The sequence below is a fragment of the Neofelis nebulosa genome, chromosome 5, assembly GCF_028018385.1.
Source record: "Neofelis nebulosa isolate mNeoNeb1 chromosome 5, mNeoNeb1.pri, whole genome shotgun sequence".
In the NCBI taxonomy this organism is placed as follows: domain Eukaryota; kingdom Metazoa; phylum Chordata; class Mammalia; order Carnivora; family Felidae; genus Neofelis; species Neofelis nebulosa.
Genome location: NC_080786.1, coordinates 141770127 through 141781051, shown reverse-complemented (window position 1 = coordinate 141781051; position 10925 = coordinate 141770127). Strand labels below are relative to the sequence as shown.

Here is a 10925-nt window from a genome sequence, read left to right as displayed (position 1 = left end):
CAGGTGTAATGAAATGATGACAACTTGATCGACGCAGTGGCAGAAATAAATGAAGATCCGAGATGCAGAGAACCAGGCTAGAGATTACACAATCACATGTCAATGTGTGTTCAGTAATTCACATCCAACGACTGGTAAATAATTCTAAAGTAATGAGTCAAAAAGAAACCTTTCAGGTATCACTCAACAGAGTCCCCTAAATCATCTGGGCTTCAGCTGACATGGGCCGTCAAGGATGTGATAACCTTTGTGGGCAGATCTGGTGAGGACTCCCCTTGACAGGATGATTTAAAACACAGGTTTGAGTCTTACTGAGTGGCAACTTTATCCTTTCCTACCCAGATCTGGTCTCTAAAAATTTGATGTTCCCCATTCCTGAAGGACAAAGGGAATCATGGTTTCATCACTTACCTAGACTGGAAAGGGTATAGATGGGTCGGAAGAAGATCCTGAAAGGAGAAAAACAAAAGCAGGAGTCTAGCTTTTGGGAAGAATGCAGGAAAATGTGGTCAAGGAACAGATCCCTGAACTAGATTAATCAATCGGTCTCTACTTTCCTGTCTCTTCTGCTGCCTGAGGCTCATCTGCTCCTATTTTCAGTGATCAGAGGTAGCAATCTTTTATTTTTATATGTATTTCTTTATTTAGAGAGACAGAGAGAACATGCTCAGGGGAGGGGCAAAGAGAGAGAGAGAGACAGGGAGAGAGAGAGAGAGAGAATCCCATGCGGGGCTTGAACTCACAAGCAAGAGATCATGACCAGAGCCAAAATTAACCAACTGAGCTACCCAACCGTCCTCCCCACCCCCCCCACCCCCACCCCCCCAGATGTAGCAATCTTGCTGGGACTCCAGTGTTTCAGCCACTTTGGGAGGCTCAGTTGAGTTGATGGTGATTGACAGGAAGGGTTCTTCCTGCGATGTAGAATCAAATCGTCATTCAGGCAGTCTCATTTCATGTTGCCAAAATGATTCTGGAGACAAAGAGAGAGGTATAGGATGAGCATCACCTCCTAAGTAAAAGAAAGTAACTAAAAACTTCAGTGCCTTCATCTGAACACCTATCTGCGTGTAGGATCATCTGCTTTTCCATCTATTAGTACCCGACTGGGAAAGATGTGTGTTAGAGAGATATGTATTAGCCTATGGACAGCCATGAAAAAAAGGATACTGAGTGTCTTTCTTAAATCATCTAAGCAACTTGCAGTGACCTCAGCATGGTGAGCGGGAGGAAAGCTTGTTGACTCCACAGTCACCTTGTCCATTTCCTTCCTGCCCAGTGGAGAGTGAAACAGTAACCAATTGGTGTCTATCAACTTTGTTTAGACTAATTTCCTCTTCTTACTTTACTGACCAGAATAAGGTAAATACATTTAACATGGAGAGATCGAATCCTTTCAAAGAAGACTGTAATATTCTGGAGCTTGAGCAAGGTGTTGTTACCATGTAACCTGAATTAAAAAACAAAACAAAACAAAACAATTAATTGTTGCTATAGAACAACAACTCCTACCTACTACAATTACTACTCATTAAGGAATTTGAAATTTTTTCTTCAATTTGCCTCCATGAAGGGAAAAATAAAGACCTCAAATGTTTCAAATTACTGTAGGCTGGAAATTCCTGATTTTCCATGTGTTTCCAGTAAGGTTTGATTTCAAGATGATTTCCGGAAAATAAAGGGGCAAAAAAAAAAAAAAAAAAAAAAAAAGAGAACTGGAGTAACTCATAAAAGCAAGTAATATGCGCATAATTGTGTAAGAAAAGCTAAAACAACATTTCCCAGCTGGTCAACATAAAAACTGACTTGTTGGTTTTACTTTACAGATAGCACCTGTATGTCTTAAATAATACACGTGTACATTATTCACTCGAAGACTTTTTATAGTTTACAATTTCTGTGAATAAGAAAAAGGAAAATCTATTTTTTCCAAAAACTTATTTTTTATTTTCAGCAAACTGATTCTGAAGTGTATGTTATCCATCACAACAGATAGAATGTTCTGTAATATGTCCTAGGCACATAGCGGAGACAATAGCTTTACCAGGATTGCAGCAAACTTCGCTGGAAAAAAATCTCTACTACGCAAGAAAGATTTCTTTGCGAGGGGCAACGAGAAATTGGTGTAACTAATCAGATCAGAACTTGCTCTGCACAGGCCAGTGCGGCACAGAGGGGACACTGAGTTAGGGGTGAGCGTGTGTGTGGGCGCACAGGCATGCTGACGTGCCTTGTGTGCTCAATGTGTGGGAGATTGTGCACGTGTATCGGCCGGTCCAGATGCATGTTAGACCATCCTGAGATATAAGAGGATTTGGAGACGGAGTTAAAGGGCTGGAAAAGGAGAGGACCGTTCGGGTATAGCTTCATCTTCTAAACATTTAGGATTCGTATCAAAGCTAGTATAGTAAATATACTCCTTCCCACATTCCTACGGCGTCATCTTTAGCTTTGTTTTGCTTTGTGGTAAGAACATTTAACACGGAATGTACCCTCAATACATTTTTAAGTGCACGATACAGTATCGTTAACTGTAGGCACGACGTGGTCCAGAAGATCTCTAGAATTTGTCTAGCAGAACTGAATCTGTACTCCCCATTTCCCCCTCTCCCTGGGCCCTGGCAACCATCACTCTACTCTCTGATTCCAGGAGTTTGACTGTTTTATAGGTGACAACACGGATGAACCTGGAGGCATTACGGTAAGAGAAATAGGCCATCACCAAAGGACACATACTGCCTAATCGCACAACACGAAGGGACTAAAAATAACCTCTGGTTATGAAGCATGTCTTCTGAGAACTAGAACTTGAAAAGCTGAGTGGCCCCCCAAGGAAAGGGCTGGCCCAGAGTCTTCAAGGCATTCATAAAGGGCCTTAAGTAGCCACGGAGAGGCTGTCTTCCTCGCATCCACCATCAGGCCCCAAAGGGAGACGATACTAAGGAAGCTCGAAATACAGTAAGGCCTGGGGTAGGGAATCTGGGTGTGGGAAAGGAAAATTATTGCGCAGAGTTGAGAGGCTGTGATTCTCCTGCACGGGAGGTGAGGAGCAGGTGTTTGGCTAGAGGGGGAGTATTTTATTGTTACTTATTTCCTCACCCTTACCATTAAAATCATAGATGGGGGAGGGGAGGAAATGACACTTTGGCAAATGGAAATGTGAGAAAATACTACTTACAAGGATACACAAGTCCTATGGAGTGAAGCTGTCCTGGAAATACATAGCTCGGAGCACCTGCAGGGGTTAGTTACTCTCTTGCCTTTCTCCCGCCATATTTGCATTTTCCAGCCCGTAGTCCAAGCAGCTCTTGGTACAATTGGCCCCTCTCTGAACCGTGAGCCTCTCTGAACGTCAATCATGGCTTATTCATGCTTACGTGTCTCCGGAGAACTTCACACAGCACTTGGTAGCCAGCCCTCGACAGACATTTGCGGAACTGGATAGATTTTAAGGGGTGCTGTCGACTGAGCACCGACTGAAGGAGTCAAGTTTTCAGGATTCAGGAGGGCTGACCACCGGTGGACTTGTTAACCGCAGGCAATCGCTTTGGTCTCTGCTCTCAGCTCCTCTTTGGTTCCCGGAGGAAGCGGCCTTAGGTGATCACCAGGATAAATGTCAACTGTAACTTCCCACTGGCTGGCAGAGAAAGTCTCCCCTCCTTTTGGGAAATGTAAAATTACGTTATCAGGTGTGATCACGTCCTCCATCAACGCGGCGAAAAGTTCTGGTTAAAAATGCACAAATACCACGGTATTTTTGGAATAATCAAAGACTGAAGTAGCAGTTAGCCCACCTACGCACGACTGCTAATATATTTTAGCCTCCTACCGTAAAAGGAAAATAACAACTTGGACTACTTTCATCCGGGACAAATGACTTCCTTGGACTGACAAGACATTCATTGTTCTGGAACTTAGCACTTCATCCTAATCCACGAGGGTAATATGTGAAAAGCATTACCAAACGAACTTCCTAAAGTATCCAAGTTACTTTCACAGAAAAGTTAAAATCACCCCCAAGTAGAAATTGCCTGACTATGTAAGAATCCACTCATCCTATTTATAAGCTGTCGTTACAGTGCCTTTCTTTGTGACTGTGTGGTTCTAATAAATATTGAGTGCTTGATACTCCTGTTTGGAGCCTTCTCTGCCCTGTCCTGTTCTTCAACATACTTCTAAACATTTGAATACTCTGAGGACAAATGTCATTATTTGCTTAATTTGTAATTAAGCTTAAAGGCATAAAGTTCAGAGGCATGATTCACATGAGAAATACCGTGTTTTTGAAAGAGGAGCAAAACTTTCACTAAGAGGAAAATTCGGCTGGCAGTCCCATAAGTGCTAAATAAGACATTTCCTGCCTGTGAAGGCAAATAATTGTAATTCACAAGTTCAAGCCACTGTCATCTAAAATGCTTATCTCGCAAAATGATCCTCTGGGAGTAACAATGATGAAATGGTTAACATTAGTAAATCAAAGTTGTTTTAGAGATGGTGTTGAGTGCCGAGTATTGGTGTTCACTTTTCAGTGAAACTGGAAGAAAAAAAAAAAAAAAAGTTTGCTCTCTATTAAGACCGAAGGACCACAAGGTTTTGAGGAGGGACAGAGAAGACAGCTTCCATCTATCCTGATCCTGAACACCTCTGGTCCCTCCAACTATTCAACTGGTAGAATTGGCCTTGGGCAACTGACCCCTGAGAGACCCAGGGGGTGTGGAATAAAAAGGGGATGACGGGCCTTAAGCAACAGCAATTTCCTGCCAAGTCTGGAGGTATTTCAGAATCCACTAGGGGCTGTTGGGTGGTCCAGGGGCCCCAAGCGATCATTTCATTTATACACATGAGCTAATGCTCAGGATATGCATCACCCCGCCTCCCCCATGACGGACTCCAGAGGGTCCTCAACGCACTGGGCACTGGGCACCATTGCTGGGCAATTCTGAGCTTCCCACACGGGGTTCCCCGCCACTCTGAGGACCTCCAACCACTCCCTGAAAAAGCGACCACACCTCTTAGCAAGGATCTGGGGAAACCACCTGTAGCTCAGGGTCCCTTGAGGAAGGCCCACTATCCGGCGCATCTCTGTAAGTGAAAGCTAAGAAAGGCAGAAAAGTGCTAATTGTACAGAATTCATTTTACCCACGGATTCATTAATTAGCCTGAAGAATGAAGGGAAGTGGGAGGTGCTCCTGTTCTAGGAGATCTTCTACCCATTACCAGATAGTGGTCACAACGCCCTGGGATGTTCTTTCCGTTTCTATTAGGGTCCATAATGACAGGAAACAAAGAAACTAGGAGAAACCTAGTCACAATGACTATGCCACTCACCTACCAATAAGCACCGACCTGCACCCCCCTCTCCCCTCTTCTCCAGTCTTCTTTTTTTTTTCTCCTAACAGGAATTTCTGAGAAGGATAGTAGGTCAGGGCCTGGAGCGATGAGCGGTTGTTTTAGGACACATAAATACAAATAACGGGTATCTGATTTTCATTTAAGCAGGAGGAAGAAGAGAAAGTATGGGCACATATATTTTTTTTAATCTTATTTAAAAAAAAAAAAAAAAAGCTCAATTCTCTACCACAGTTAACTCTTTCTCACCCTGCCTTCTTAGAGCAGAGCGAAGGAAGTTCCAGTCGCCCGGGATGAAGTGACAGATTGCGGGCGCCGAGGATCGGCGCGCGGAGAAAGGCGGGGGGGGGGGTGGGGGTGGGGGGGGGTGAGCCCCGGGCTCGCACACAAAGGCGCGGAGTTCCCAGACGGCGAGCGACCCCGCCGCGGACACCGCAGGACTCGGGGCGCAGCGACGCGCCAGGAAGCGCCTGCGGCTCTCCGGCCGCCCGGCCCCTCTGCCGGTGGCTGGGAGAACTTAGTCACCCGGAGCCCGAGCCCGACGAGCGTCCCGCAGCGAAGAGGCCGGGGACCTGGGGAGGGGAGGCACCCCGGGACCGGGGGGAGGGGGGGGCGGCGGGCCGGCGAGGAGGGCGCGGGGCGAGAGGCCGCACGGGCAGCCGAAAGCCCCGGGCGGGCGGACGGAGCGGCAAGGTCTTCGAGGCGGGAGCGCACGGGCGTGCACCGAGCAAAAAAACTTGCGGCAGGAACTTGCTACCCAGGGACAAGGAGCAGGAGAGAAGGAGGCAGGGAGAGACTTGCACTGTCTCAGTAACTTTCAAAACACCCCTTTCAGGAGATGAGGTAAGCCGGGGTTAGCCAACCCCGATTGGTTGTGAAATATCAGACAAACCCGGAGCCACTGTGGCTTTAAATGAGGCCAAGGAAATCTGTTTTTCTTACCCCAATACTTTTTTTTTTTTTTTTTCCCCTCTCGCCCTTGCTCCCTCCCTCGTTCCTCCTTCCACCTCGCCGGGTCCCTCTCGGTCTTCCTTTCCTCGATCACCCCCCAAATCCCCCCCCCCCTCGCCCGCCCTCCCCCATCTGATTAGGCGCGGACCGGGAAGGGTGGGAGGGGTGGGGGAAGCTCTCCCTTTAAGAGGCAGCTTGCAGTGACGAATTGTTGAAATTGCCATTGCAGGATGGCATGCCGCTATAAATTCATTGTTCCACCTCCTCGCATCTTCACAGCGCTCGCGCTGCTCTCCGCGCTCGCAGCGGCCGACTGGGGATGACGGCGGGCAGGACGACACTGCATCCGAAGGGACACGGACGCGCCGCTTCGCTGGCTGCCCGCAGGCCGCGCCTGGCATTTTTTGTTTCAATTTTTATGGCTTTTCTCCCTCTCTTTCTTCCTTTCCTCCTGGTTCTAGTAGAGTCAAGGACACCCACAGAATAAGAAAAGGACTGGGCTCCGGAGCTTGGAACCCCCGCTGCCGGCGGGTCCAGAGCAGCGAGGGGGCGGGAGGCCGCGCGCACCAGTTGCCAGCCTGGTGCGCGACACCATCCGTACTTTTTGTCGTGCACCGTTAGTGGCTGCACTGGGGGTTCGATTTGGGTTATTACCCCCCCCTTTCCTTGTATTTGCGGAACCTCCACAACCCGGCGTCCCCCCCCCCTTTTTTTTCCTTTTTATTCCCCCCCCCCTTTTTTTTTTCCGGAGCACGCATCCAAACATTTTCCAAAGCAACAAAGAAAAGTTCGCACGCTGGCACCGAGGCCGGGACCGGCTGGCGCTGCCGCCAGGCCCTCCTCCCTCCGACACTTGACTCAGCCTTGCAAGCAAGTGTGTGTTGAGCCCCCCACCTCCCGCCCCGGTCACTTCCACGCCGAATAACAGATACCCATCAAGTCCCCGTCGCGCGGCCCCTCCCCGCGGGCGGCGCACTATGCTGCTCGGGTGGGCGTCCCTGCTGCTGTGCGCGCTCCGCCTGCCCCCGGTCGCGGCCGGCCCCGCCGCGGCACCTGCCCAGGATACAGCCGGGCAGCCTCGGGCTGCCGCAGCGTCCGCCCAGCCCCGCGGGCGGCAGGGGGAGGAGGCGCAGGAGCGGGCCGAGCCTCCGGGCCACACGCACCCCCTGGCGCCGCAGCGCAGGAGCGGCGGGCTGGTGCACAACATCGACCAGATCTACGCCGGCGGCGGCAAGGTGGGCTACCTCGTCTACGCGGGCGGCCGGAGGTTCCTCCTGGACCTGGAGCGCGATGGCTCGGTGGGCGCCGCTGGCTTTGCGCCCGCGGGAAGCGGTCCGGGTGCCAGCCGGCGCCACCGGGACCACTGCTTCCACCGCGGCACCGTGGACGGCAGCCCCCGCTCCCTGGCTGTCTTTGACCTCTGCGGCGGGCTCGACGGCTTCTTCGCGGTGAAGCACGCGCGCTACACCCTGAAGCCGCTGCTGCGCGGGCCCCGGGCCGAGGCAGAGGCCGGGCGAGTGTACGGAGATGGGTCCTCGCGGATCCTGCACGTCTACACCCGCGAGGGCTTCAGCTTTGAGGCCGTGCCGCCGCGCGCTAGCTGCGAGACTCCCGCGTCCCCGCCAGGGCCTCGCGAGCGCCCCCCGGCGCACGGCAGTCCAGACCCACGCTGGGAGCTGGCCCCGCAGTTCCCGGACCAGACGGTTCCCTCCTCCGAGGGGACCCAGGGACCCCAGACGTGGTGGCGGCGGCGGCGCCGCTCCATCTCCCGGGCCCGCCAGGTGGAGCTTCTCCTGGTGGCTGACGCGTCCATGGCGCGGATGTACGGCCAGGGCCTGCAGCACTACCTGCTGACCCTGGCCTCCATCGCCAACAGGCTGTACAGCCACGCCAGCATCGAGAACCACATCCGCCTGGCCGTGGTGAAGGTGGTGGTGCTGGGTGACAAGGACAAGAGCCTGGAGGTGAGCAAGAACGCGGCCACCACGCTCAAGAACTTTTGCAAGTGGCAGCATCAGCACAACCAGCTGGAGGATGACCACGAGGAGCATCACGACGCGGCCATTCTGTTCACGCGGGAGGTGAGTCCAACCTTCGTGGGTGGTCCGAGCGCCCGTGGAAGGAGGTGGGTCAGAGGTTCAGCCTTGCTGACCGCCTGGCTTCTCCCACACGCCGCCTGCCGCTGCGGATTTGCCGGAGTGCTCCTTGCAGGATAACCCAGCTAGCCTGCAGCCCTGCTCGCGTGGTCTGGGTGTCCCCAGAAGCATTCCCTGCCTTGAATGGCTAGACCTGCGTAGACGATCAATCAGGCTGGCTGTCTCTAGTCTGAGATATGGTGTCCTAGAGGCATAAATAGGATAAGAAGGGACTAGAATCGTTGAGAAAACGTACAGAGCTAAGTGGGAGAAGGAGAAAAGCAAATCTATCTTTTTTTTTTTTTTTAATGTTTGTTTTTGAGAGAGAGAGAGAGCGTGAGGAGGGCAGAGGCAGAGAGAGTGGGAGACACAGAATCTGAAGCAGGCTCCAGGCTCTGAGCTGTCAGCACAGAGCCCGATGCGGGATTTGAACTCATGGACCAGGAGATCATGACCTGCACTGAACTGGGATGCTTAACTGATTGAGGCACCCGGGCACCTCAAAAGCAAATTTATCTTTGGAATGGGTGGTCTTTCTTTCTTTCTTTCTTTCTTTCTTTCTTTCTTTCTTTCTTTCTTTCATTTCTTCCTCCTCCTCCTCCTCCTTTTCATCTTCCTCCTCTTTCTCCTCCTCCCTCTTCTGCTTTTGTGGGGGTGGGGGAAGGGGGATCTTCCACCTCTCAGGGAGCCTAAATATACAACTTGGTGCAACCTCATGGGAGGGGCTTGTTGGTTCATCCCTTGTAGCCACTCTATCCATGACCTCTCATTGTCAGTGTCCATACTTCCTTACTGGAACCACTCCTGTGGCATAAGCCGAGGAAAGACTTTTCAAAGGAAAGACTCTTTTTCTAGTTTGGCTTTTTAACGAAGTTCTTACGTGTCCACCTTGGTGAATTTTTGTTTCTGGTAAGGAAGGGATTCGGGAGGGCAAGGAGGATAACCCTGTCTTGTCAGGATCCTTAGTGCCTCCTTTGCCTAGTCCTCCAGTCAGGCACTGCCTGTCCCTCCGGAGCTGTCAGCGAAGGGTCACATCCAGCTTGCATGTTTGGGTTTTGGATGAACGTGTTTCTGAAGCCCCAGTGTGGAAAGACCTGGGCAAAGAGTCAAGACACGAGGAAGGAATGCTTTCCCAGGATTTCCCTCTTTTAAGGAAGATGGTTAAAGGGAAGGAAAGAAACTGATCTCTATAGGCCCGGAGGTTCTGGGAAGAACACAGTATCTATTTGCTCAATCATTCAGTCCCCACCTAAATGTGACATTCAGACACGGAGCCTGGGCTGGTTTTGAGCCTGGCTTCCTCAGAGCTCTGAGCCTGCTTCATGACTGTGCTCTGATTGGCAGTTTTAAGTCATGCCTCTCGGCTGCCTGGTAAGAATTGCCTTTCAAAGCTCATTCTTTAAGTATTTGGGATCCACCCAGGGTAGCTGAAGGATTTGAAAGTTTGAAACATCATGCAAACGCATGGTATGAAATGGAGTGCCCAGAGCTAGGATAGAAGATGCCATGATGGCTTGGAGGCTTTAGAATCATAGGGCTCCACCACCTAATTCTCTGTTTTTACCAAGGCACCCCTGGTATGAAGGAAAAGTGTCGATAAATTTGGAATGGAGAAACACTTGTGGTCCATGGGGGGGACATAAATGCAAACCACAGGTAAACAAAGATGCCAGAGGGCAACAGTTTAGGAAGAACCTGGCAGGACATGAGGCTACGCACGATGGAAAATCTTCCTTCTCATTAAGTGATCTAAAAACCATCCTGTAATTTCTCTGCGCTACATTAATCTTTGAAATGGAAGAACATTCGTTTTGTAGCCTCCTGTATGGAGTGAACTTCTCCTGTAAAACTAGTCCTTTTTTATTTGGTTTCCAAGACTTTTTTTTTTTTTTTCTTGTAAGCAATTTTCCACGTCTGGATTTCTTGCTCTGCTGCATCACAAGAAGCTGCCAAGAAGAAGGCTTCAGAGAGTTTATGGAAGGAAGTTCTCTAGAGACAGAGGAAAAAATACTTTTGTAGGCACACTACTCCAAATGAGTAGGTCATTTTAATAGTTCACTTTCATTTTGGAATACAAATGCACGTTCCATAATTTTTAAAACAAACAAAAATTCATAGAAGACCCCATTACTCCCTACCTCCTCCTGCCCCATAATTTTCCTAATTGCTTCCCAGAAAAAAAAAAAAAAAAAAAAAAAGGGAAATCCGTTAGTGGTTCTAAATGATCTGCCTATTGCTTTTCTGGATTTGTGTTTTATTTGGGGAGTTAACAATTCCTATTTTCCAAGCTCTGAAACCTATCGGTACGTTTTAAGTAGATAAAGGCAAGGGAGCAAGAGATTAATGGGTCTATCTTAATGTTAATGAGTATTGTAATAACATAACATTTTCCAAAGGAGTCTGCACATGGAAAATATTTTACATGGGCCCTCCGTCGCCTCCCTGCCAAGCAGAAGCATACTTTTGGTAAAGCAAATCTCACTTAGGTTG

General features: G+C 49.7%; 1 protein-coding gene and 1 long non-coding RNA gene across 3 annotated transcripts in view; one reads left to right on the top strand and one right to left on the bottom strand.

The window, feature by feature from the left end:
* Positions 1-811: 811 nt before the first annotated feature.
* LOC131512743 (uncharacterized) lies at positions 812-7644 on the bottom strand. The gene is made up of 4 exons (XR_009262280.1): positions 7545-7644; positions 5010-5082; positions 3179-3659; positions 812-973 (listed from the first exon to the last, which is right to left on the bottom strand). It is a non-coding gene; the product is annotated as an uncharacterized LOC131512743 (long non-coding RNA).
* The window catches only part of ADAMTS5 (ADAM metallopeptidase with thrombospondin type 1 motif 5), a 45711-nt gene continuing 40848 nt past the window's right edge, over positions 6063-10925 (top strand). The window contains exons 1-2 of one of the 2 annotated variants that reach the window (XM_058731811.1): positions 6063-6192; positions 6530-8381. In XM_058731811.1, the coding sequence (XP_058587794.1) occupies positions 7278-8381 (1104 nt within the window). In that variant the 5' untranslated portion in view covers positions 6063-6192; positions 6530-7277. Of the gene's footprint in view, positions 6193-6424; positions 8382-10925 lie in introns of those variants that run through there. The other variant, XM_058731810.1, reaches the window with a different exon arrangement.